We start from the raw sequence: 25,963 nt of genomic DNA on the forward strand, positions 1-25,963 counted from the left end.
CGAGGGGCGTGGCTTCTACACGTAATCGGCGGAGTTTTGATGGACACTCGGAAAGGGGCGGTGTTCAGTGGGCACGGCCGAGGGCGGGAACTTGGGGGGGTTTATGGGTCCGCGGAGGGGGCGGGGTTTAGCGGCGGGGGCGGGGCAAGGCCGCGGCTCGTGGCGCTCGCGCGGTGAGTGACGGGCGGGCTCGGGGACGTCTCGTGCCCCCCGCGCCTTTCCCCCCCCCCATCCTGCCTGAGGGGCCCCATGGCCGCCCCCCCTCCCTTCCCCTCAGGACGGGACCGGGGAGCTCGGGCCGGGGCCGCCGGGGGTCCGAGGGGATGGGCAGCCCTGGGACGTGAGGGTGGAGGTGCGGGGTGAGCTCGGTGTGGGTGCCGGCAGCGCTCCCCGCGCTCCGGGGGAGGCGCTCAGGCCGGCCCTGCGGTTCCCAAGGTGACAGCGGGCCCGGGCTGCCCTTGCCGTGAGGGAGCCGTGACCCGCCGGGCTCCGGGCTGAGCCGCAGGGCCCGCACGGCTCCGCTGAGGGCCCTGGGGCTCCGCGGGGCTCGGGCGGGAGGGCCGGGGACAGCCGGGCGCTGCTGTGCTCTGGTTCTGTCTCTGGGTACCCAAGGGCACCAGCCATGCGCTGCCTTCTTTACATCCCAATAGTTCCTTGCCTCTGAGCCGCCCCTCTGAAGCAGTTTCCCACGTTCGCCTCGTACCTTGAAAAATACATCTTATTGTTGGTTTGCTTAATGAATTTTCTGTAGTCTGTTGTGGTTTTCCTGTGTGGTTTTCCCCCTCTTGGAGAGCTGATATCTCTATGTGCTTTGTGAGACCGGCTGGCTTTAATTTCACCTTAGACACAAGTGATGTTGAAATACAGAAGAACAATGTGCGGGAGGTCAGAATGGCAATAAGGGCTGATATTTCCTGGCTTTGGGTGTTTGCTGGCACTGGTTGGAAGTTTGCACTGTCAATTACTGACTGGATGTTTGAGCAGGAAGTTGCCAGGTCTGTTGTGGAGCTGAGTTTGCACTAATTCAGGAGTTTATTGCAATGATTGAGATATCAATGATTCCACTTCTAAAGGAAGAAGATAAAGGATATTGTTAAGCAGGGTATTGTTATCTCCTTTTATATTGCAGAATGTGTGATGAATTTAGAAGGAAACCTGAAAAGGGTCAGAATCTTATTTCTATTAAAGAAAACCAAAAGCCAAACCCACAATAATTTGGTGTAAATTCCCAGTGGGAGTAGATTGTTCTCAGGCAGGTGGGCATGAATTTCCTTCCAATGGGAAATGTGCTCCCTTGGATGAAGAGAGTTTGTTGCTTTGGCTCCTGTATTTCTATCTGGCTGGTTGTTAATGTAGTTTTGTTTTTTAAGTGGTGAAAACCCATGTGGCTCAGTCCTGGTGTGGTACTTCAAGTTACATTTTTTAGGTACAGGAATCACAGAATATCCTGAGCTGGAGGGACCCACCAGGATCATCAAATCCCATTCCTGTCCCTGCCCAGCAGCCCCAGCCTGGGCACCCCTGGCAGTGCTGCCCAAAGGCTCCTGGAGCTCTGGCAGCCTCGGGGCCGTGCCCATTCCCTGGGCAGCCTGGGCAGTGCCAGCACCCTCTGGGGGCAGAGCCTTGCCCTGAGCTCCAGCCTGAGCTGCCCTGGGTTGACCTGAGGCCGTTCCCTCAGGACAGAGCAGAGCCTGGAGCTGCCCCTGAGCAGGAGCTGCAACCCCTGCTGAGTTCTGCCCTCGGTTTCCCCTTCAGGATGAACAATCCCAGTGCCCTCAGCTGCTCCTGGTGTGGCCTTTTCAGAATCTTCACCTTCCTAGCCCAGTGTTATACCTGTGGATATTTCCATTTTTTTCCTACTAGGATTCAGCACTGGCCAGTTTTAATGCCATTGTGGGGAAGAGGCTGTAGCAGCACAACCTGCAACACTCAGCAAGCATCACATCTCCGCCACTTGCCCTTTTTTTAATGTATGCTTTGTTTATAGTCCTCATTTGTATTTGAGTGTGCAGTGGGCTTGTGGTTCCACACAGTTCCCAGGCAGAGGCCAATTCTTCCTGTTAGTGCTCGAGCTCCAAGCTCCACAATGCTCACTAGTCCTGCTTTTTGTGCCCAGGTGGATGAAACACTCCTCACAAGTGTTTATTAAGTTGATTTTTCAGTCTGTTTGATCTTAACTTGCCTCTGCTTGAGCCTGAGGTCAGCAAAGCTTTTGCAGGATTTTTCATGAGTAACAATATGGGATCTTACAGGGTAAGTTAGCATTCAGATTAATAATCCCAAATCCTGGCATTTATGATGTAATGTTTCCTGAGGCTTTCACCAGCCTTTGGACTCTGCATTAATTTTTCCCATCCTTCATTAAAAAGGGGGCACTGGGAATAATGTGTGAATGTTGCTGTTTAAATGAAGATTGGTTTTGTACCTCAGGATTTATTGGTGACTGCTCTGCTGTACATTACAAAATTAAAGTGATGCTTTTTGCTACAAACACAAAAATTATTGCAATAAGCAGGATTTTGCTTCTTTTGTTCTCCTCCCCCCCAAAACAAGGTACTGAAAATATAAGAATTGGCAGGAGTTGCAGGCTCCCACACAACTTTGGGTTGAGAATGGAGGAATTTTTTACAACCACTTCCTACTCAGATTTGGCTGTTTTTCATATCAGATTTCTCATCTAGGCCAGGTTGGTAACCAAGCTGAGAATTAGGATAATTTCTGCCAGTAGAGAGGAGGAGTTAAATCACCTCTCCAGGCACTTTTGCATGTTTGCTTTTTTATTTTAAAGCTATCATGCCTGACACTGACTCTGACTTGCAGTGGTACAAGAACAAGGTTTGTGGGGTTTTTTGTTTTGGAAAGAGGTCTGGGGGGATTTTTCACTTCACTTTTCCCTTCCCAGTGTAACTTCAAGATCTGGATTAGTGAGACCCTGTATCCCTGAACCAAAGCTTAATGCCTGAGAAGGGAGGGCATTGAGAATAATCTTTGCCAGTTTTACATTACAAATAAATGACAAAACCTGCCATGTTCACAGGGTGAGTTTTGAGCAGGGCCATGAGGAGTCTCCTTTCAGCTGGCTTCTTTTCCAGTCAGGCATTAGGTCCAAGAGAAGAGAGAACTTTTTATTCTTTGAAGTAAATGAACTCTTTTCTGCTTTCCTCCTTGGTTCCTCTGTTTGCTGTGAAGACCCCTCTACCCAAGAGAAAGCTCCATGGCTTTCCTTCCCTGCTCTGGCCTGAAGGTCACCTGAAAGTTAGCAGGAGCCTGCAGCAGAACTTTGGGAGGTTGGGCTGGAGCACATTGCCAGCATGAACTTCTTTCTCCACAGGTCTGCCAGGAAATCACTGGGAGTCTTGGCAATTTTGCCTTAGGGAAGGATGAAAAAGACTCAGTCTAGTTTATCTTGTTTTTTTCTCTGGGAAATCCAATCTTAGTTAATCTACTCCATTGCCTTTTGTTTCAATCTAATTTTCTGGAAATGTTCCCAATCAGGTCCTGGAGAACATGATGGCAGTGGTTTTTTCATTAACCTTTTTTTCATCTGAAAGCTGGAATCTGCTAATGCAGAGAATAATGGGACTAGTTATTGTAAACAAATTAAACTCCTATTTTGCTGTGCTTTCTAAAGCCTTTCATTTGTTGGTCCTGGAATTAGATTTTCCTGGTTTAGAAGCCAATCTAGAAGTGGGAGGTTGTGATGAAATAGCTCCTTTTTAGTTTTCCTTTTTTATTTCTACAGTTTTTAATGTCATTTCCCATTCTCTTTTCTTCCCTGTGCTATCAGTTCATATCTACAAAGGTCTCCAGCTGATTTCCAGTGGCACTTCAGCAGCTGTGACTGCAGCCAGAACAATGGCTTTGCTTCCTGCTCTTTTCCTCTCTGTGGGTATAACCTTAGAAAAATCTCACATTTGCTGTATCACAGATGTAAACAGCATTTATCATCTGCTAAAAAAGTTGTACAAGATTACAAAAGTTGTAATTTTTATCTAAGTGAGTAAAGCAGTCCATGGTAGCTCTAGAGCACAGGCCAAATGCTCTGAGTGGTTGGGGCTCTTCTGTTCTCACTGCTTGCTCAGCATGTCCTGCTGTGAATCCTGAGAGAGATTCACAAACATCTCTCTCAGAAAACTGGGAGAAAACCGGGATCAGAGTGGAGGAGTTCAGGCATGGAGCTCACAGTGAGTGCCCCAAGCTCTCCTGAGACTCTGGAAGAGCCACTTCACTCCCATAAAGCCTCTTTCCCACACTTGCTCATTAGTTATCATGGGTTCAGATCTCATTCTCTGATGAAGGTAGAAGAGTTTGGAATATGAGCTTTGTGATATATTTAGCTGATCTTCTGGCTAACCAGGATAAGGGGAGCCCTGGCAGTCTTGGCTGGTTTTTTTGCCTAAACACTGCATCTGTTGGGGGAAGGAGTGCCTGGCAAATGCACTTTCAGACTTGTTTCACATTAGAGAGAATGTAATTGGCCCTGGCTCTGTAGGATTAAGAAGTGCTTTGAGGCCACCTGTGAGGTGCAGTGCTCATCCTGAGCTAATGGTGTGAGCAGACTGGCTGGCCTGCTGCAGAGAGCTGGGAAAAGAGCTCCTGGAGAGGGAAACAGCTGCAGCCTCCTCAGGGAGAGGCACAACCCTGGGACCCAGCTGCTCTGTGCTGGGACAGTGACAGCAGCTCTGTCACCCTGGGCTGGGAGCAGGGATCCCATCACTCACAGGCTTCCCCATGACCCTTCCCTGCTCTGTAGTAAACCCCTCAGGTTTAGCCAGGGCCCCTTGGAGAATAGAATGCTGACACAGCGGCAAAGAAGTTTCCTGTCTCCAGGGACATCCGCCTTGTACCTTATCCCTATAGCCATGTAAGGCAATATTGTGTTAAACCCTACTATTGGTCACTTATGGTCACTCTAACACCTTTGCCATTGGTCAGGATTGGATCCAGGCCAAGGGTATAAAAGTAGCATACTGTACCCCTACTAACTCGGAAGAAGAAGAGCTGAGACCCTTCAGGGACCCTACAATAAAGCCATACTCGTGGAACAGCCAGTGTCTTCTGCTTCTCCTCTCTCTACCGTCTGCTGGAGCCTTAGGCCAAGGGAAAAGCTACCTAGCAAGCAAAGCTGAAATCACAAGAGCTGCCTGATCACTAAGAGCTGAATATTCCCTGCTTGCTAGGGGCTGACCCGCGGCCTTGGTCTGAGAGCGAGCTGGCTTCTGGCACCCAGTGCCCTTGGGGACTGAGCTCTGGAGCTGTAACAGCTTGCATAGGATACGACCAAGCAAGGCTCATTTACTGCTCCAAAAGCCTTCACTAAAGAGGCTCAGGCAGCTCACTGGCACAGCTGCACTGCATTTTCAAGCTTGCATCTTTTACTTGGGAAGGAGAAACACAAAGGTGGAGTCAAAGCTCCCATTGGAGCCATCCCAGCTCGCTCTCCTGCAGCCTGGGGAAGTCACTGCCGTGCTGCCATCAGTGTGGCTCCATGGGAGGGCATTTCCAGTGGCTAAATCAACCCTTGGACATCAGTGATAAGGGAAGGGGGAGCACAAGCTGCAGAGGAGCACACCCAGCCTCGGGGTGCAGTGCAGGTGAAATGCAGGCAGTGTTGCAGTCTGGTTTTCTTGGATCCTGTGTTTGTCTGAGCTCCTGGACTAATGGATTTGACAAGAGACTGAGTCATGGTTTCTGGGTTCACTGCCAGGTGAGGTTTATACAAATCAAATTACCACTGCCTTTGGTGCCCTTCATTAACTTGGGATAAGACATTATCTCAAGAGGATACTGAACTTTAGTGTTTCAGGTGGTGTCACGTGAGGCTGAAGTGTGCTGGAGGAGCAGGTTACAGATCCTGTCAGGCTGAAACCTGAACAGCTGCAAACAGAGTCAGTTGGGAGTTTCACAGCTGCCCTCATCTTCCTGTTATAGGTTTGGTTATCCTTGTAAAGCCATTTTTGTGCTCTTTTCATAAAAGGCACAGAGCAGTATGTGGGATATCCTTCTGTAGGGGTGGTAAAGCTAATATACTTAATTCTGATTATTTTGCTTCTAGCTTAAAAAACCTTTTGGCAGCAGCCTGACTTTCCTTAATTTTCTGAATTCCTCAAGCAAAACCCTCCAGGACATCACAGCAGGATCATGTGCACTGCTTGTCAGTTGATCCCATTTTGTGTAACTCTTGCTTGAAACCACAGCCCCCACCACGAGGCCCCTTGTGTTGCAGCCCACAGCTCAGCTGCTCTTGCACTTTTTCTGCTTTGCCCTTTTTATTTTCCATAGCAGTTGTTGGCTCCAGCTTTGCAAGCAGAGGGGTCCCAGAGCCAGGACCCTGACAAGGTTTGTCCTGCACAAACAGTGTTGAAGAATTTCTGCACAATTGATTATTTATTTGCCTTGTTGCTTTCTTTTTTCTTTTCTCATTTCCCAATGCTCCTAAAAACTGTCTGATAGCTTTGAAAACATCATATTTAAAGCTCATCTTGTTCCACCCCTGCCATGGCAGGGACACCTCCCACTGTCCCAGGCTGCTCCCAGCCCTGCCCAGCCTGGCCTTGGGCACTGCCAGGGATCCAGGGGCAGCCCCAGCTGCTCTGGGCACCCTGTGCCAGGGCCTGCCCACCCTCACAGGAAATAATTTCTTCCTAATATCTTATCTAAACCTGCTCTCTCTCAGTTTGAGTACTAAAGTACTTAAATACTAAAATAAACTAAGCTTGCTTTGTTGCAATATCCAGAAGGAAGCAAACCACTAATTTATCTGATAAAGACTTGAATGTTTGAAATGTGTTTTGATTAATGTGTTGGAAAGTGATCTCTGCAATGCACTTAATCAGAGAGTTCTAAAATCTCTTTGCATTTGTACAAAGATCTCGTGAGGGAGACTCAGGAGCTGCTTCTGCTGCTCTGTGGATCTCTGTGTGAGCATCCCAGTGCTTGCTCTGGTGCTAAGCTAATGTGAGCAGTAGTTAATGATTAGCCTTTGATAGAGATAATGATGTGCTGGTCAGCATTATGTGAGGGTTGAGAAACTTTGATCACTGTCAGACTTGTTGCCTCTCTGGAGAAAAAAGCTCTGCTGGAGTTGGTAGATGGAAAACCTGTCTCTGGAAGAGTAAGTACTCAGCATTTTTTAGCTCTGAATCATTTCTGCTTTGGATTAGCAGCTTTGTGGCTGTCCAGGGGTTTGAAAATAATGAAAAAACCAGCATTCAAAGCCCTTTCCCAGAGTGTTTTGTCACTCATAGAAAAATTGCTGATGGCTTTTGTTCTGGCTTTCCATGCCCTACAGTCATGGCTCTTCCTGTCAGAAGAGTGTCACAAGGCCAAGGCTCTCCCAAAGATAAGTTCCTTTCCAGAGAATTGAGTTGATTGCTCTTTTCCTCTTCTTGATACTGGAGATCTACCTTGCTGAGATTGGATTTTCAGTGACTCAGTAATTTCAATAAAGCTTCCAATAGTTCAGTTGCATTTTCAAAGGGAGAATGCTCTGTTCTATGGATTGGGGCTATGAATGTTTTCTCTGAACCCTTACAAGTATTTGCATTACTGCCTGGAAGCTGTTTATGTATCACTGTGCCATCCACTTGCTGTTTGCCAAGACCATGGATCAAGAGTAGGAAGGTGCCTCTGGTGATGGATATTTGGCCTTAAACAGAGGTTGACTTCCTGAGCTTAATTAAAAACCCACTGGAATGGATTTTGCTGCTTGTGACCTGAGTTCTACCTTGCATTTTGCCCAGGAACAGCTTGAGGCTTCTCAAAACAACTGTTGGAGGCACAGAGAATTTGATTCTTGGCTGTGGTAGAACAGGTTCTTGTGTTGGGGACACTCATGGATGGTGCTGCAATGAACACACATCCATTTTTCCTCTGCAAGAAAAGGTATTTTTCTAAAAGTCAGTCTTGAGAGCTCTTAGGTCTTTAGTCAAAGGCTGCATTTCAGAGGTGACCCTGACAGGAGCTGGAAATCCCAGGGTGTCCCAGGAGGAGCTGACATCAACAGTGGCTGTTGGGGAAAGGTTTGGCTGGAACGTGGCAGCTCCAGGGAAGGGAATGGTTGAGTGGCCACCTTCAAATGCTGTGTGTGCACATGGACATGCTTCTGAGGGTAATTACAGACCAACAACTGCTTCAGTATGAAAAGAAAGGGATTATTCTGCAAGGACACTTTCCCATGTGTGTGGCTGGACTGGACATGGAGAAACGTGTGTGAATTGCTTAAACCAGTATGTGTCATGTCATATGTGTGGAATGGCCTCCTAAAAATTAACCAGGAGTTCTGGAGTGTGGTTTTCTTGTTATTCAGATTCTCAAAACACCTGAAAGTCAGTTCAGAACTTGTACAAGTGTTGTCTTTTGTGGGCTAAGTTTGATTATAATGTTGAAAAGCAGCCAGAGAGGGCAAATTAACTGTGTGAAAATGGGCAAGTAGGGTAAGATCTGGGAATCTCCAGTGAATCACCTGTGCTGGACTCCCTTTTATGAGGCCTCTAATAAACCACTGCTGTCCATTTATCACCCTCAGGTTTATTTTACCTGCATGGGACAAAGGTATTTATGCTGTTGCAAGATAACATCTGTAAAGAGGCAATAACAGATAACATCTGTAATTAACTGAGCTGGGGCTGCTGGTCAGCAGTGACTGACCATGAGCCAGCAGAGTGCCCTGGGGCCAAGGAGGCCAATGGCTCCTGGCCTGGGTCAGGGATGGGGTGGCCAGCAGGAGCAGGGAGGTCACTGTGCCCCTGTGCTGGGCACACCCTTGTCACAGACAGCTTTTCATAAAAATCCTTTCTTTAGGATTTTTCCTTTCTGAGAAGCTGTAGCTTCAGCAACAAGTATTATCTGCTGCAGTAGAATGCAACAGGTAGATCTGTGATTGCTCTTGAGTGAATGTTTAAATTTTCTGACCACTCACAGCAGAGCTGTTCTTGCTTTCTGCCTGGAAAGCAATCCCCAATCCATAGAACAGAGCATTCTCCCTTTGAAAATGCAACTGAACTATTGGAAGCTTTATTGAAATTACTGAGTCACTGAAAATCCAATCTCAACAAGGTAGATCTCCAGTATCAAGAAGAGGAAAAGAGCAATCAACTCAATTCTCTGGAAAGGAACTTATCTTTGGGAGAGCCTTGGCCTTGTGACAGAAAGCAAGATGGTGTGTCCTTCCCACTCCAGCCAACCATGGTGCAATGGTTTGTCAGGATTAACTTGCAAGTAATTCTCTGTCTTGCATCCTGACATATCTGTCATTCCTTGGAGATGGAGTATTTCTGCATGTGGCCACTGAACAGCCACAAACAATAATCTGTGTCCTTCCCCTGTGGACAGACATTTTTGTGGGAGACAGGTTCCTTTCCATGGGTACAAATGGTGCAGGAGGTGTTGAATGTGCAGAACTTTGTAATTCATTCCTTTTCTATTCTTAGCTTAGTAAGCTTCTAAGAACTTTTCTCTCTATTCCTAGTAGCATAGTAATAATGTAATATATAGCATAAAATAATAAATCAAGCCTTCTAAACATGAAGTCAACATTCTCACCTCTCTCTTCACCCTGAAAAACCCTTGGAAGCCCCGTGACACACCCTGAGTGCTGTGCCCAGCCCTGGCCCCTCAGCTTGGGAAGGGCATTGAGATGAGAGCATCCAGAGGGGACAACGAGGCTGGAGAGGGGCTGGGAACACAAACCCTGTGAGGAACCCCTGAGGGAGCTGGGGGTGCTCAGCCTGGAGAAAAGGAGACTCAGGGCTGCCCCCATCACTGCACAGCTCCTGAAAGGGGCCTGTGCTCAGCTGGGGCTGGGCTCTGTCTGCAGCAGCACTGACACAGCCAGAGCACACAGCCTCAAGGGAAATACAGGTTGGATATCAGGAAAAAGTGTTTTACAGAAAGGGTGATAAAGTTGTGGAATGGCTGCCCAGGGAGGTGGTGGAGTCCCCATCCCTGGGTGTGTTTAACAAAGCCTGGATGTGGCACTGGGTGCCAGGGTTGAGCTGAGGGGTTGGGGCTGGATTGGACTCGATGATCTTGAAGGTCTCTCCCAACCCAGTGATTCTGTGTGTGATTTCTGTGTGTGATTTCTGTGTGTGATCCTTCCCCTGTATTAAAGGCCCACTAATGCACTTCTAGGACACATTGAATTATTTTGGCTCTGAGGAAACTTGTGCTTCCTTTCTTGGGAATGCACTTTTTGACTCTGATTTCATTTTGTATCTCCTGAGGTTATTTTACAGTTTCACAGGGTTTAAGGCTCAAAGACATCATGAAATCAATCTGGCCAGAGCTGTTCATGCTCTGTAACCTGGTGTGTCCTTCCCACTCCAGCCAACCATGGTGCAATGGTTTGTCAGGATCAACTTGCAAGTAATTCTCTGTCTTGCATCCTGACATATCTGTCATTCCTTGGAGATGGAGTGAAGAGCCTGAAGAGCCACAAACAACAATTTGTGTCTTCATCCTGTGGACAGACACATTTTTGTGGGAGACAGGTTCCTTTCCATGGGTACAAATGGTGCAGGAGGTGTTGAATGTGCAGGAATCTGGATATTGAATTAGTGGGCATGATAAAGAACCTTGTAAATGCAAATGGTGAGGGGTTTTGTTTTTGTTTTTGTTTTTCATTTGGAGAAGAAACTTCTCCCTTAATTTAAAAAGGGAGAGGATTGTTACCTCTGCCTGTTAGAGGTAGAGGAATACAAGCTAGAAGCTGTTCTTGATTAGGGCATATGAAATAGGAAGTGAAATTCTCTGCTAGGCTTGGTTTTTCTAAGGAAGCAGAAGTTGTCTAATCTTACAGAACACACATCTTGCAAGATGGGGTTCCAAGTATTAATATATTTTTATATTAAAGAGTTTTTGAAGAGTGTTACAAGGCTCAGGACTGTCCCATTTGTTCTCAGCAGGGTGGTTCCTGCTCTCTGGCCATATGGATCACATCTCTCTGGTCACCATTCCTGTGTTTGGTTGTGTAACATCTGAGCAAAAACCACCACTGAGGATAAGGGAGTATCTATTTATTCAGGAATTATGTAATCTTGGAAAATATGGGTCACATGGCCCTGCTTTTCTGTCTCCACTTCCTGCTGCTGTCCTGTGTCTCCTCCCTGCTCAGGATCCTCGGTTGTCCTCAGCTGAGGAGTGAGTGCAGAGTTTTCAGCAGGAGGTTCCCAGGTGGCTCCTGACTGAGCCTCACCCACCCTCCTGCTCCTCCACCTCAGCACAGCTCTCACTGCCCTGGCCTTTGAGCCGTTCTGCCTTATCTCTGCCTGAACTCCCTCCCTTCCTGCCGGATTTCTGCTCCCTGGGTGCTGAATCCTGGGCATTTGTGACCTGCATTTGTGTTGCTGTGCCCCTGATGATGTGAGGAAGGGAGGTGAAGCTCTGCTGGTGTGCCCTGCTGCTCTGCAGACCTGGGCTGGCAGCTTCTGAAGGCTCTGAAGTGCTCCTGTAGATGCTCCTGGGGATTCCCTTTGATGGAAACTTGTCAGTCCTAGCTCTGAATCCATGCTGTAAGGAATTTTGATGTTTGCCATGCCTTCTATCCCGGATGTTTCATAAAGAAATTGTAATGTGGTGGAGCAGTTTGTTTGGGCTAAAATGTAACACCACAGTGTGGCATCCTGTGCCAGTTTTGGTGTCTCTGGTGCTGTGCTGTGCACAGAATCACTGTGGTACAGCATCTCTGCTTTGGCAGCTGTGGGAATGGCAGCCACTCCTCAGCTTTTGCATGTCCTGAAGTGCCTCAATTCTGCCACTTTCCAGAAATGTCTGAGCTCTGGTGTGCCAGAAATGGGGACAGCTGCCTCATCCACCCAGACAGAAAGGGGAACAAAGGACAGCGTGGGGCAAATAAGGATCCAAAAGGCTGGTGGTGGAGGAAATGAAAATGGGGTGGAAAACCACTGTCCATGTCCAGAATGGAGGACATTGTGCTCTTGGTGGGCTTGAGCAGGACAAGGCAGAATGGATGTGCTCTGGCTTTGGCATCCCACTGGACATTGGTGTCCTTGCTGGTTTTGCCCAGAGGGCAGAGCTGGCTGGGGCTGTTCTCTTGGAGCAGTAACATGGAAAAGGGGGAAGTTTTGTGGCAGATGAACAGGGAAACTGGAGTGTGTAAGAGATCCAATCACCTTTTAATTGGCACCTTGTCTCTATTCCTCTTCAGTGCCTGCTGATACAGCAGTTCCCTTTATGAATACAATCCTGATTGGCATTTATTGGCAATAAAAACAACTTGTGGTTGACATGTCTGTTCCTGGTCAGTGCACAGGTGACTCCAGGCTTTCTTCCCTGAGCTCTGCTTTCTTCCCTGAGCTCCACTTTGGGTTTGCTTGGTTTGTTACAGTCCATGGCTGGGGTTCTTAACACAGCCAAGGCTGGAATGTGCTCTGATCCTTGGAAAGTGTCCCACTGGGGACTTGAGGTTAATTTGGGCTCATGCAGGTTGAAACACAAATGTGTTTTATCAGAATGGGAGCAGGTTTTTGCTGAAAACTTCAGGTCAGGGCATTCTTGATGTCAACTTCTCCAAAATGATTTTGCTGTGCCCTGCCTGGTTGTCCCTTGTGTGGATGAGAGTCCCTTGTGTGGATGAGAGTCCCTTGTGTGGATAAGTGTCCCTTTGTGGATAAGTGTCCTCAGCCCTGTGACAGCCCCCAGCATCTGTCTGGCACCCAGAGCTCCCTCTGTGAGCTTGAGCCAGGCCTGTGTGACAGATGTGCCCTGAGCAACATCTGCCAAGCAGACAGTTCTGTAATCCTGCACCCCATGGCATCCACAGCAGCTGCCAGACCCAATCCCAGTGGAATTCCTGGTGTCATGTCCTTCCTTCTGCTGTGCACTGGGCAGGGCAAGGAGTGTGCTGCATTTGCAGAGGCATGGGAATGATGCAGTCACATGTACCCAGTGCTGGACTCTGAGCCCCAAAGCACTGTCCCCACAGCAGAGGGCAGGGAGCTGTGCTGCTGGCTGCTGTCCCATGTCCTGCCAAGAGTGGGGTGCCCTGGGGAGCACCTGCACATGGGGATCCCAAGATTTTGCCCAACAGTGGGAGGCACGGATCAGTTTGAGATTGCAGTGCTTCTTTCAAAGGAAAACATTCACTGGGGTGTGTGGGGATGTGTGTGGGATTCCTGTGCAGATGAGGGGAGTTCCTACCCCCTGCATTGCTGGGTTTGTGAGGGACAGACTGAGGTGTGACAGTGCTGGTTCTGTCACCTCTTGCTAAAGATCCCTTGTGGAAGGAATCTTAGCTGTGGTGCCAGGGCAGGGCTTGAGAGGTGGCCAGCACAAGCAGAGGGGTGTTGGAGGGTAGAGTAGGAATAGGATAGGAATGCTGAGCTGGAAGGTACCTTCAGTGTTCATCTGGTGTAGCTGCCTGGTCTCAGCTCGATGGAGGCAGCAGAGGATCACTGTTGGATCTCCGTGCAGGGCTCTGTGTGCACTCCAGGTGTTTGTTCCTGGGCTGGGTCAGACTTCTCTGCAGAAATGAGTCCACAGCCAGGAGGGGTTGGCAAGGACTCCTCACTTTTGCTTCTCACAAGGATGCAAAGGATCCTTTGACTGCTCTGCTGTCTCCTGCAGTTTCAGCATGGCTGAGGAGAGGGCTTGACCACAGGAGAGGCTCAGCCTGACTCCCCATTATTTTGTCACCTTTACACAGCTCTTGCCAGCATTTCTCAGCCTTTCCTGTGATGTTACCAGGCTTAGAGTCTGAGGTTTTGTGCTCTGCAGGGTTGTTTTCAGCTGCCTTTCACTCCACTGGGCCTGTGGTTAACGACATGGTGCGTGCTTCACTTAATGAAGTTCAGTATATTGTCCTGTAAAGAACAATCTGTCCTGGGTTATTTTTACTTCTTGTTCAAAGATTACAGATTTCCTGAGGCGTCTGCAGAAGCTGGGAGATTAGGAATGACCATCCCCTTCTAGCAAAGCCTCTAACAGAGGGTGATCAGACAGGTTTGCTATGAAAACAAACTCCATCAAAGGGCCATTATTGTAGCCATGCTGAGAGGAAAAGCTCTGGCCCCTCCTCAAGTAATGGGGGCTGTGCTGAGTGCCTGTGACCAGCTTTGCTGGAGTTGTACAGCTGAGGAATGCTTTGATTCAAAGCAGAGGACAGGACTTTAAGCATTGAACATATGCTGCTACTTCATCATCTTGTTTTAATCTTCACTTTAATTAAACATTTATTAATGCATAGAACTGCATCAAGCTGCCAAATGATGTGGTGCAGAGTCAGGAAGTTTGTGTGAGCCATCATCCCAGCTGGAATCCATGGTGTGGAGCTGGGGCACTGTTTGGGGTGTTTGCCATGTCTGTGGGTGCTGTGTGATGTGACAGCTCACAGGGGTCTCAGGCTGAAGGGAGAGATGAGGATCTGACTCCGTGTTTCAGAAGGCTGATTTATTATTTTATGATATATGTTACTTTAAAACCATACTAAAAGAATAGAAGAAAAGGTTTTATCAGAAGGCTGGCTAAGAATGGAAAAGGAAAGAATGATAACAAAGGCTCTGTCTCAGTCTCTCTGTCTGAGCCAGCTGACTGTGATTGGCCATTAATTAGAAACAAGCACATGAGACCAATCCCAGATGCACCTGTTGCATTCCACAGCAGCAGATAATCATTGTTTACATTTTGTTCCTGAGGCCTCTCAGCTTCTCAGGAGGAAAAATCCTAAGGAAAGGATTTTTCATAAAAAGATGTCTGTGACAGTGTGATGGCTCCATATGGAAGGGGCAGCCTGAGCCTTGGGGACACAGCAACCTGGTAAAGAGAGGGACAAACACATTGGTACAAGAAACACAAGGATTTGGTAATAATAAAAGAAGCAAATGACGGCAGCAGGAGTCCTGGGGATGGGTGTTTGGAGGAACTGCAGGGAGTGATTGGTGGCCCCAGCCCTGAGATCTGCCTGTGCTGCAGAGAACCTGAGCTCAACTCTGCCTTAAATAAAGCATCACCCCCAAACCTCCCTGGGTGCCTGATGTGGGTTTGCTTCATTCTCCTCCCACATCCTGCCTGTGGGGTTTGTCAGGATCTCCTTAATAAGGGTGTGTCTCAGCCTGGGCAAATCCCATCAGCTGTGGGCATGGCTCATGGACTGCAGAGTGGTTTTGAGGTGCCAAAACTTTGTCCTTATCTCCAGCATCCACAACAGTGCTGGAATGGTTCCAGCTGGGATCCTCAGTGGAGGTGAAGGATCTGGGAGGGTTTCTTCCCTCACAGAACATGGAAGCCCTGCACATCATTTCAAAGCCCGTTCTTTGCCTGTGCTGGCAGAGCTGTGCTCTGGCTGCTCCCAGCTTGGCTGCCTGTCCCTGCTCACTGCTTCCATCCTGGCATTCCTTCCTCAGAGGCTGCCCAGCCATTGTCTCCTTTTGAACCTGAACACAAGATGTTGTCTGCAGCCCTGCTCAGCTCTTTCTTTGCCCATTATTCTCCACTCCCTGCACTGCAGCCTGTGGCATCTCTGGCTGGACATTCTCCAGAGTGCCTGTCATCCTTCAGAACTTCTGAAACCTGTGGGTGGGAATGGCTCAGCCTGCTCTCAGGTAGACAGGGAGAATCACACTGTGTCACACTGTGGGTTCCTGCTGGGCTCTGCTGATCCAGTTTGCATCCAGCAACCTTCCATGATCAGGGACAAACCCCAGGAAATCCAGATTTGTACAGCCTCACCCTCAGTGTGTATGGGAGCTCTGGAGCTGTGCCCTTCTCTTTCCCTTTATTCTATAAAGAGAATAAAAATTATTTATTCTATATATTATATTACACATTATATTACACACACATTATATTACACGTTATATTACAAGTTATATTACACGTTATATTACTTATATTGTACATTATATTATACATTACATTATACATTATTTATTTTATTATATTTATTATATATTATATTATATGTATAGATATATTATATTATATTATATTATATTATATTATATTATATTATATTTATTATGTATATATATAATATATTATATTATTCTATTGATTTATTCTATTTATTATATAAACCCCTTCTGGTGTGTTGAGCTTTTGTGAAGCCTGAAACTTCTGGAAGAAGCTTTAGGATGAGACTCCAAGGTGGTGAGGCAGTACCAGGGCAAGCCACAGTTCTGCTGTGAGCTCACAAACATTCCTTGAGTTCTTAAAATAGCTCTAAGAGCTCCTTCTTCAGGAATTGTGCAAGGGAAAAGCAGAGGTGTGCAATTAAATGTGCTGGGCCCAGCACAGTCCCTCCCTGTGTCCCAGTGCCAGCCTGGGGTTGCTGGAGCTGCCTGGGAGGGTTCCAAGGAGAATTTTCCCACTGGGAAACAGCAAAGTGTATCTGTAACACGTGTTGTGCTGCATTACTGAGGAATGTGGTGTTTGTTCCCTGGGTCTTTCAAGTGTGTCTTTACAGCCTGCTGCCACAGCATGAGCAGGTGGCATTGCTGTGTCCCTCAGCTGTGCCTTTAAGCAGCCCTGCAGCTCTGCCTGGCATCCTGGAAGAATCACAAGTCCACCCATTTGGAAAGGAAGCAGTTAAAGTGGAAAAGTTGGCCAGGAAATTGAATAAACTCAAAGCAGTGCTCAGGTCTCCTGATGAGGAGCTCAGTGGAGCCCAGAGCAGTGAACAGAGCTGCAGTGTCTGCAGGCTGCTGCTTCCCTCCCACTCCATTGACAGCACTGCTGAACAAAAAAGGGATTGGGCAGGGGACCACGAGCCAGAGGAGCTGGGGCTGCCAGCAGCACTGCTGTAAGTAGAGCAACTCCTGGGTGCCTTTTCCATTCCTTCTGGGCTTTTTCTGTAGCATTCCTTTGTGTCATGCAGCACTGAGCCATATGGGATACTGTAAGCAACAAGTCTTTGCTTTTCCAGCTTGCTATTTTTAATATTTTTCCCTTGGCTTTCTCTCAGGAACTTTGATTTTAATTCTTAGTAAATATTGCCAAGTGTTTCTCACTTGTTCAGGAGAGAGGGAGCTCCTGACCTGTTCTTGCTATCAGAAGTGTTGGTGGAGAGACTTTGGGTATGAATCACTCCAGCTGTTCTGAGAGGAGTCAGGAGGGTTCTGAGCAGGAGCCATCCTGTGCTGGCCACTGCAAATGAGGGTCTGACTCCGTGTTTCAGAAGGCTGATTTATTATTTTATAATATATGTTACATTAAACATTTTATAATATATGTTACATTGTCCCACCCTCTCTGTGGGACAATAACTGCTCCAAAGGAGACTGCAGAGGGAGTTTTTAAGGCTCTGGTCCTTTTGGGCAGAGCCAGTGGGATTTTATTCCTTGGGTTTTCTGATCTGGTTTGGGAAATGTGAGGCAGTGTTCAGAAGGGAAGAGTTGATGCTGTAATGGGCATTGATTTAGGGCTCCAGTGTTAATCCTGTTGGATTTCTGATTTGGGAAGGGGCTTCATTCCTTTTGGGACTATAAGGGAGATCTGTTTGACACTGAGCTGATTGTAAAGTACTTCCTAGGAGCTTACTGGATCCTTCCTATAGTGTGTCCTGTTTCTGCATTGGAAAGTGTATTTTCCTTGGGGTTTGCACAGGAAAAACTGTGATTTGCTGTGAATTTTGTGGGACTCTGGATGAACACAGCAGAAGGAGTAGATTGGGCAGCTGTGGAGGGGGTTATGTGTAATGGCAGTGATCTTTGGCTGAGACCTGCTTGAAGGACTGCTCTGGCTTTGGCATCTCATCTGATCCAGCACCTTCACCTGCACTCGGTGTGCCCTGGCACCTCCTGCCTGTCCTCCCCTTCTCTGTGGCTCCTGTGTGGGTGAGGTGAGGCAGCCCTGCTTTGGTGTTGGCTGGGGTGAGGGTGAGGGTGAGGGTGAGTCCTGGTGCTGCCATTTTGCTGCTGTCAGGTCCTGCTGCACCTGTGCTGAGCCAGCCTGGTGTGCGGAGCTGCCACGGTGGCAGGGCTGGCACAGAAACCTCAGGGTGAGCAGAGCCTGCCTGAGCTCCTGCTTAAAGAAAGAGAAGTGTCCTGTGAGTAGCTCTGAGTCCTGCAGTTTTCCCTCAGAATCTGAGGGGTTGTGAAATGGAGGCTGTGGCTTCTCTCACCTGGGGTAACAGCACTGAGAGGGAAAGAAAGAAGCCCTGGAGGAGAATTTCCTCATTCCTGTTCCACCCTGTTTGTTTTCTTAGGCAGGAGGTTACTGCAGAGCACAGAAATCACTGTGTGTGTGTGTCCCTCGTGGTAGGCACACCCTGGGGTCTGTCCCCTTCAGGTGTTCAGGGTACCTGAGCCTGCTGCAGCCAGGGCTGGTCCCTCTCCAGGGCTCCGTGCTCAGGAATCTGCTCCAGTGCCTCTCCCTCTCAGGGCACACATATGGAGCAGGCAGCAGCCAGAGATCAGTCACCCATTCAGACAGAAATACCTGCTGAAAGGCTGCCTTGTCCAAGGCTAAGCCTATTTAAAGAATTTACAATAATAGAAACTTCTGGGGGGTGGATTTTTTTTCCCTCAGGTATGGAGTCAGCCTTGTTAAAGCACCACCTTCTTGTGACACACAGAGCCCCACATCTGTCAGCTTGTTCCTCAGAGCTGTGCAAACCAACCAGGGATTTGCAGCTTGGAATATTACACACCCATTAACCTGCTGCTGCTGCTGCCCTATACATTGTTTTTTACCTTGAGACTTAGGTAGGGATCTCTCAAGTTGTAAATGAGAGTCTGATTGTCCACTGGAACTGATTTATTTTTAAACAGAAATTTATCCACTGTTACCTTCAGTGACACAAAACACAGCTGCAGTGGCTCAGGTGAGGTTATTTCCTCTTGAGCTACTTAATACCCCATCCTTTCAGGATCTCATAAAGTGTCCTTCAGTGTTGGGTGTCTGCAGCAAGGGCTTGGATTTGGTGTTGGAGCACTGGGATGGCAGAGTGGGAAGGAGATACCTGGGTTAGGGTCAGGTTTGCCCTTTGTAACCTGTACCAAGGCACAGGCAGCCACTCCTGAACACCTGAGCATGTTCTTTGTTCCTACAGAGTAAATATCCTGAAACACATCCACTGTTTCTCCCTTTCTGCAGACAAATGATGATTAGTGAGAAGGAAAGGAGTGGAAAGCTGGACACAGCCCAGCCACAAAGGCAGTTTTACCTGGTAACCAGCCAGGGCTTCTGTGGAGCATTTTGGAACCTGCTGAGCTTGGCAGGAGTGTGAAATCCTAAAAGGAATAAATAATCATTGGACAGAAGCTGGTGAGGATGTTGTATTCAAAGGAAAAGCAATGGATCAGTCAACTGAGAGAAGAGGGAGGAGACAGGAACAGCTCCATCTCTGCTCTGGGCCAGGGACAGGAGCCAGGGCACGGCTGGGGCTGGGCCAGGGCAGCTCAGGCTGGAGCTCAGGGCAAGGCTCTGCCCCCAGAGGGTGCTGGCACTGCCCAGGCTGCCCAGGGAATGGGCACGGCCCCGAGGCTGCCAGAGCTCCAGGAGCCTTTGGGCAGCGCTGCCAGGGGTGCCCAGGCTGGGGCTGCTGGGGGGGCTGGGCAGGGACAGGGGCTGGGCTGGGGGATCCTGTGGGTCCATCCCAGCTCAGGACATTCCATGGCTCTGTGATTCCAGGAGATTTTGGCTGCAGGAGAGGGGAAGTTCTTGTGTTACGTCTTTCCTCTCCCAGCACATTTACCTTTGATCCTGTGGGTAAAGCACTTGGGCCATTCTTCTTCCTTCCCTGATGCAACAGACAATTTGAAGTTTGTGTGTTTTGGCAGAGGATTCTTTTCCCCAAGTGTTTTGGGACTGCAGTTCTAGAGCCTGAACATTTCAGGCTAATCTTCCAAGCTGTGCCATGTGGAAATCACACTGGGCATTCTGCACTGGTGTTCCATGGGCATTCCATTCCATGGGTGAAGTTTTTCTGTGGCAGCTGAGCTCCTGCTTGCATTATTCTCTCTCCTATTTATCTCCCAGTGAACTTTTTTCTGGTCTCAATATTTAAGCACAAATCAGGGACAAAGTGAGCTAACAAATATTAGCAGAACTCTGGACAGGGAATTCATTCTGCTTTAGCCAGTGCCATTGGATTCCATGATTCCAAGTTACCATCCAGGGGAGTATTGTGAGGTTGTTTGATGAAATAAGAGATGGGCTACAAACTAATGCACAGAGATGGAGAACATACCTGAGCTGTGGGTACCTGGTGTCCCTTCTTGGTGCTTCCCTGCATGATTTAATTTGTCTTTGCAGGGTATTACCTCTGTCTTTCTTAACTTCACCCCCAGCACTGCTGACTTAGTTTCCTTACCTTCCCCAAATCTTTAATTTCTCTCATTGCTCACTCTAGTTGAACCCCAAAGCCCTTGGTTGTCCCTGTCATGGGGCTGCCCTGGCCCTGCTGTTCTGGGCCACCAGTGGCTCCTGCACAGTGTCACTGTCACACACTGAGCCAGCTCCACCACCAGGTGCCTTTCAGGGCTTTATTTATTTCCAGTTCAGAAAGCTCTTCTAGAGTCTCATTTCCTCTCTTCAGTCTAAATATAGCCATGCCTACCTGTTCAAACACAGTGCTCATTTTAGCTTAAAAACTGAAAAACCACACTTATAAACTCTCCTGATGATTTATGTGGAAAGAAGTCTGTATCTCATTTCTTTTTAAACTTTAATTTGATAAAGTGTCCAAGCTTTGCTTTTTATTTCCCTTGGTTTTACTCCAGTAGGACAGATGCTGTGCTTTCAGGACTGACTGGTATTCCCAGGTTATTTTCTCTCCTGTTGCTGTTTGAACCTGATGATTTTCATTTCCCACAGCAATTGCCAGCCCAGGCAGTGCTGGGCCAGGCTGCAGCAGCCATGCCCACAGGTGACCAGAGAGGGTATTTTTATTTATTTATTTTTAGTGTGTCCAGACATCCCTGATTTGTGGTAACCAGATTAAGGATTGGGACTGGCAGCCTCTTGAGTGTTTCTCTCACTGTGGGTAATGTGATTACAGGGGAGATGTGGCAATGTGAAGCTCATGGAAATGAAATTGGATTGCCTGTAGCTGTTGCAGACCTTTGCCTGACAGTAGCTCTTGTTCCAACTAACACAATTTCTGTGTTAAACATGTTCCCAATAAAATGCTTAACTGTCAATTAAGAGAAATCCTGTAATCTGATCCTTTAGTATATGCAATTTAAAGTGGTGCTTGTGATGTTTTTGCCTCTTGCAAGACTGCACTTGGGAAGGGGCTCTGGTTTTTTCCTCGTGTAGATAAGAAATGTTCCTTTATGCTGATCTCAATCAAATGAGGCTGCAGAGGGACAAACCTCCTCTGAAGTGTCCTGCTGTGTGCTCTCTGTAGCCAGAGCAGGACCCTGAGGGAGCTCCAGGAGTTGTCCAGAGGCAGCAGCTCTCAGTGCCTTGCAATATTTTCTCATGCAGCAGCAGTAGAGAAACCACATTCTGTTTAGAAAAAGGCTTCATTGTTTGTTTGTTTTTCAGGGTCCCACTTTTCTATGTGCCTTTGTGAATCTCTCTGTGCTCAAGATGTCTCACCACATGAACAGCTCCACACTGCCAACCTCACATCCCCCTGAGCACCAGCACCCCACCAGCACAGCCTCAGGCCATGGGGGCCACGACATGATGATGATGGTGAGTGGGGAATTCACCAGGGAGCTTCTCCTTGTCTGTGTGCAGAGTGACCTGTCCTCTTAAACACTGTGCTCTGGAGAGCTGGAAATGAAGCTGAGCTGGAAATGAAGCTGAGCTTTGGAAGGCAGGAATTCATCCAGCTCAACCCCAGATGCCATTGTGGGTCTTCTGGATGAAGGATACAGAGCAGGAATGGATTTCACAGCTGGAGATCCTTTGGCAAAATTATCTTTTCTTGAAAAAAACCTTTCCAGCAGCCAGCCTGGTGTCTGCTCTGCAGCCAGCTAAGGGCAGAAGTGCAAAGCAAGATTTTCCCAGGAGCGAGGATGGAGATGGATGATGTGATGGAGATGGTGGATGTGGATGGATGAGGGATGATGGATGGATGGATTTCTCCAGGCTGGCAGGGGGAGCCCCAGGCTGCCCTGAGGGGTTGCCCAGCAGTGTGAGGGGCTGTGCTGAGCCCCCTTCCCTCCTGAACCCTCAGAGCACCCTCTGCTGGGAGCACAGCAGTGCCAGGGCATTGGCCATGCTGGCATTAAGGCTGCATTGGTCTGACTCCTGCTGCTCCAGCTGACTTTGATTGCAGCAGGTTCAGACTTGTGCATTCTGGCAGAGTTTCCATGGAGGTGGCTGGAGGGTCAGTGTTTGTGTGTAGCCAGTTCTAGGAGCTTTTTCAGCTTTTTCTCCTTTTCCTAAATACATTTGGAGTGAGTTTCAGATTATTAAAACATGCCTGTTTATGATGAAATTTCAAAAGGAGGGGAGAGAGGACACATTTCTATTTCATGTGAGTGTTCTCAGGAGTGGATTTTGCAAACCATCAGTTGGAGTTTGTTTGCCAGCTCTGTGCCTGAGGAGAGAACCAAGAATCTCTGCTTCTATTTCTATTGCAACCAGTGTCAGAGCACCAGAACAGCCTTGGTGGGCATGGCCCACGTGGGGCTCTCAGTCCAGCACTGCCACTGCTCTCCTTGTGAGCTCTTCCCATCATCTCAGCTCAGTTTTGGCATCCCTGGGCCATTACTTTCCATGTAAATGTCATTTCTTTACAAATGTCAAGTGTTCACTGGATAGTTGCAGGCCCCTGCCCTGCCCTGCAGCTGAAAACTGTGAGTAATTGCACCAGATTTTGCATTCATATTGCAAATAAATCTGTCAGGGAAGGCAGTGCATAGGTGGAGCATCTTAGATAACAGACTGAGCACATTTAATGTGTGTTTTCCCAATCCTCACTGGTACCAAGTAACAGGCTCAGGTTCACCTGAAGTTCTTTGCTTTATGTGGGTTTTGTTTTAAATGTAAATATGTTCAATTCATTGAAGAGATGAAAGTACTCTCTAAAAGGTGTTTTACAGTAAATTCTGCTCTGGGGAAAATGAGCTGATTCTTACAGATGCTGAAATGAATCATAATTCTGAGCTTCAGCAAATAACCTTAATTAAGCAATGAGGGAAGTTCAAAGAGAAGTTCCTCTTGCTTGGTCAGGACTTCCCATGTGAAAACCCTGTGTGCAGCTGTGCCCAAGAAATGCCAAGCTGTTTTTACCTAGTTTGTATCACCTCCAGCTGCTCTGGGCATTTTTGCTGTTTCCCCTTCCCACAGCATTCACTGTGCAGCTCAGGAGCCCTTGTTTTCACCCAGGGGCAGCTGTGAAGTGGCTTTAGCTCCTTGTGTAGCTGCTTAGGCCTCTGTTTGCCTCAGGATATTGGGAATTCCATAGGGAGACAACAGCTGGCACAGTGCAGGAGGGGACCAGAGGACTCACCTGTGCAACCCTTACCTGTGTCATGCAGACAAAGTCCAAGTGGGGAGGGAAAAGTGCCCTGTGCCCAATTCCTGAGGGGATGGGGAGCCAAGGAGGAGCTCCATGGAGACATCCCCAGTCCCTGAGCACTGCTGATGCTGGGGAAAAGGAGCTGCAAAGGCAAGGAGAAGGCTCTGCCCTGGAGTCCTGTGAAGGACAGGGCCCCCTGCCCAGGGCTGCCTGAGGAGCTGGAACTGGAGCCTGGAGCATCTCATGCCTGCCTCACTGGTGTGTGTCACACCAGATCTGCTGCAGAGTTCCTTGGAGTTTAGGTGCTGACCAAACAAATCTGAGTTCTTGTTCTGATACAAACCCCACTGTCACACCTTGCTTGAGCTCCTTGGGATGAGCTCTTCACGCTCATCTTGGTGTTCTTTGTGTTTTGGGCAGGCCATGACTTTCCACTTCAGCTGTGAGAATGTGCCATTGCTGTTCTCTGGACTTACAATCAATTCTCCTGGAGGTTAGTAACACTGTCTTGTGCAGCCAACAAAAGGTTTGCAGTTGGTATTTCAGGATCAATGTTTCAGGAATTACTTTGTTACTTATGCTAAAAATCTGTGGATATGCTGTGTTGAGTCTGGTTTAAATGGCATCTGTGGGGTGAAGGAAAAATTGAGATATTTTTAGAGTTCAAGAATTTGGTTTTATTAGCAAAAATGATTGCTGCTTTTGCTTTATGGGTGGAATTGCAGTGAGAGTGTGGATGAAATTCCCATTTCCCACCCATCTGTGCCTGCACACGGAGCCTGGCTGTGGCCTGTGCAGCCCAGTTCAATCACACAGTGGCTCTGCTGGCATTCTCCTGCCCAGAGACAATGGTGTTTCCTCTCTTGTCAGAGATGGCTGGTGCTTTTGTGGCTGTCTTCTTCCTGGCCATGTTCTATGAAGGGCTGAAGATCGCCCGGGAGTGTCTGCTCCGGAAATCCCAAGTCAGCATCCGCTACAACTCCATGCCAGTGCCCGGCCCCAACGGCACCATCCTGATGGAGACACACAAAACTGTGGGGTAAGGACTCCCTTCATCCTAAAGCAGAGCTCTGCAGCTGGAACTGGCACAGAAGGAACTTTGTGCAGCCAGTTTTGATCTCTGGAGAGCGTCCTGGCTCCAGACTAGGGGGCTGCGTGGCTCTGGAGGATGGGGGACACCAGGGCACCCTCAGGGATGGGGGAAAAAGGAGGAAAGCAGCAAGGAGCCAGATGGGCTTGGGGTTTTTGTAATGAACACATCTGGGGGAGTTCTGAGGAACAGAGCTTGGATGTTACATCCAGTGACCCTGACAGAAAACACTCAGAGTCTTTTTGTGGACAGGTAGTCAAGGCCTGTGTGCAGCACAGGAGCCAGTCAGCTTTTGAATGGGGGGTGGGGTAAAAGAAGCTTGGCAAAGTGTGTTTCTCAGCTAAAAGTTGTGTCCTCCCAGCAAGCTGCATGCAAAACCACAGCTCCAGGTGCCAGGAGTCCCTGCCCAGGCTGGTGTCACCTTCTGTGCCGCCCCATACCCACCTTGCTGCCCTGGCCGCTTTCTCTTTGGGGATGAGCATTTCCCACCTTTTCCTTTAGCTGACTTGTTTGGGTTTGTGTTCCCAGGCAGCAGATGCTGAGCTTGCCCCACCTGCTGCAGACTGTGCTGCACATCATCCAGGTGGTGGTCAGCTACTTCCTCATGCTCATCTTCATGACCTACAACGGGTACCTGTGCATCGCCGTGGCCGCCGGAGCGGGCACCGGGTACTTCTTCTTCAGCTGGAAGAAGGCAGTGGTGGTGGACATCACAGAGCACTGCCACTAGCACTGGGGGTGCCTCTCCACCCCTCTGCTCCCTGCCAGCGCAGCCACACGAGGACTGGAGCATTCCTAAGCTGCCAAGAGAATCATGATAAAGAAAATCAACTGGAGTTCACTACAGGTTCCTGGAGGGGTGCAGGGATGTGAGGAGCTGGGACACGCTGCTCCCCTTGACTCCTGAGAGTCCATGGCAGCCATTCCTGGCCAGGATTTGCTTTATTCTTAGATTATGCTGTGATTGAAATTAGTTGGCTGACAGAACTGTAGAAATTATTTTAAAAGGAAAACAAAACCATTTTATTTTTAAATTGTAAATGCTCATCAGTGAGGGTTTAATGAACAGTAGGAAAAGATCAGTTGCCAATAATGTGTGAATGGCTGTTTTAATTTTTTTTTTTCCATGTGTACATAATGCCAGGGGAGGAGATTGCCCTGGCATTGTGGCTTTTGGGGCCAATGACACCTTTTGCTGTAGGACTCAGCCTCAGAGGAAGATTTGGTGCTGCACATCAGACACGCTCAGGTGTGTCCTGGCAAGGGAGGACTTTGACCCAAGGATGTGAGCTGTGTGCTTCAGGGACTGGATGAAATTGCCCTCCAAGCCCCCCAGAGATGATGAGTGTTGTCAGTCTGATGTATCCAGCAGCTTTACTCAGCCCCCAGGGAGAACACTTGAGTTGGGCTGCTTTCCCTTGCCAATTATGGAGCAGATAATGGTTCTGTATTTACAGGGCAGAAAGATTCCCAATAAACCATTGATCCCACAGGTA

The 25,963-nt window shown here is 48.3% G+C and overlaps 1 protein-coding gene across 5 annotated transcripts; it reads left to right on the forward strand.

Annotated features, from left to right (window-relative positions):
- Positions 1–131: 131 nt before the first annotated feature.
- Positions 132–25,963, forward strand: SLC31A1 (solute carrier family 31 member 1). 5 transcript variants are annotated; one of them, XM_064727816.1, is made up of 5 exons: positions 132–173; positions 21,448–21,600; positions 23,798–23,870; positions 24,248–24,416; positions 24,996–25,963. In XM_064727816.1, exons 2-5 carry the CDS (start codon positions 21,493–21,495, stop codon positions 25,195–25,197), a joined length of 552 nt encoding a protein of 183 aa, XP_064583886.1. In that variant the 5' UTR covers positions 132–173; positions 21,448–21,492; the 3' UTR covers positions 25,198–25,963. The 5 variants fall into 5 exon arrangements, with proteins under 5 accessions (XP_064583886.1, XP_064583885.1, XP_064583884.1 ...); XM_064727815.1 differs by lacking the exon at positions 132–173 and adding an exon at positions 3,866–3,885; XM_064727814.1 differs by lacking the exon at positions 132–173 and adding an exon at positions 5,428–5,707.

The sequence above is a fragment of the Zonotrichia leucophrys genome, chromosome 17, assembly GCF_028769735.1.
Source record: "Zonotrichia leucophrys gambelii isolate GWCS_2022_RI chromosome 17, RI_Zleu_2.0, whole genome shotgun sequence".
NCBI classification, from domain to species: Eukaryota; Metazoa; Chordata; class Aves; order Passeriformes; family Passerellidae; genus Zonotrichia; species Zonotrichia leucophrys.

Bases quoted from the DNA above. Each gene is read 5' to 3' on its own strand.
- SLC31A1 (XM_064727814.1), top strand. From the start codon at position 5,489: ATGGGAGGGCATTTCCAGTGGCTAAATCAACCCTTGGACATCAGTGAT. The intron at 5,708-21,447 runs GTGAGGTTTATA...TTTGTTTTTCAG, and splicing joins GTTTCTGGGTTCACTGCCAG to GGTCCCACTTTTCTATGTGC. The intron at 24,417-24,995 runs GTAAGGACTCCC...TTGTGTTCCCAG, and splicing joins GAGACACACAAAACTGTGGG to GCAGCAGATGCTGAGCTTGC.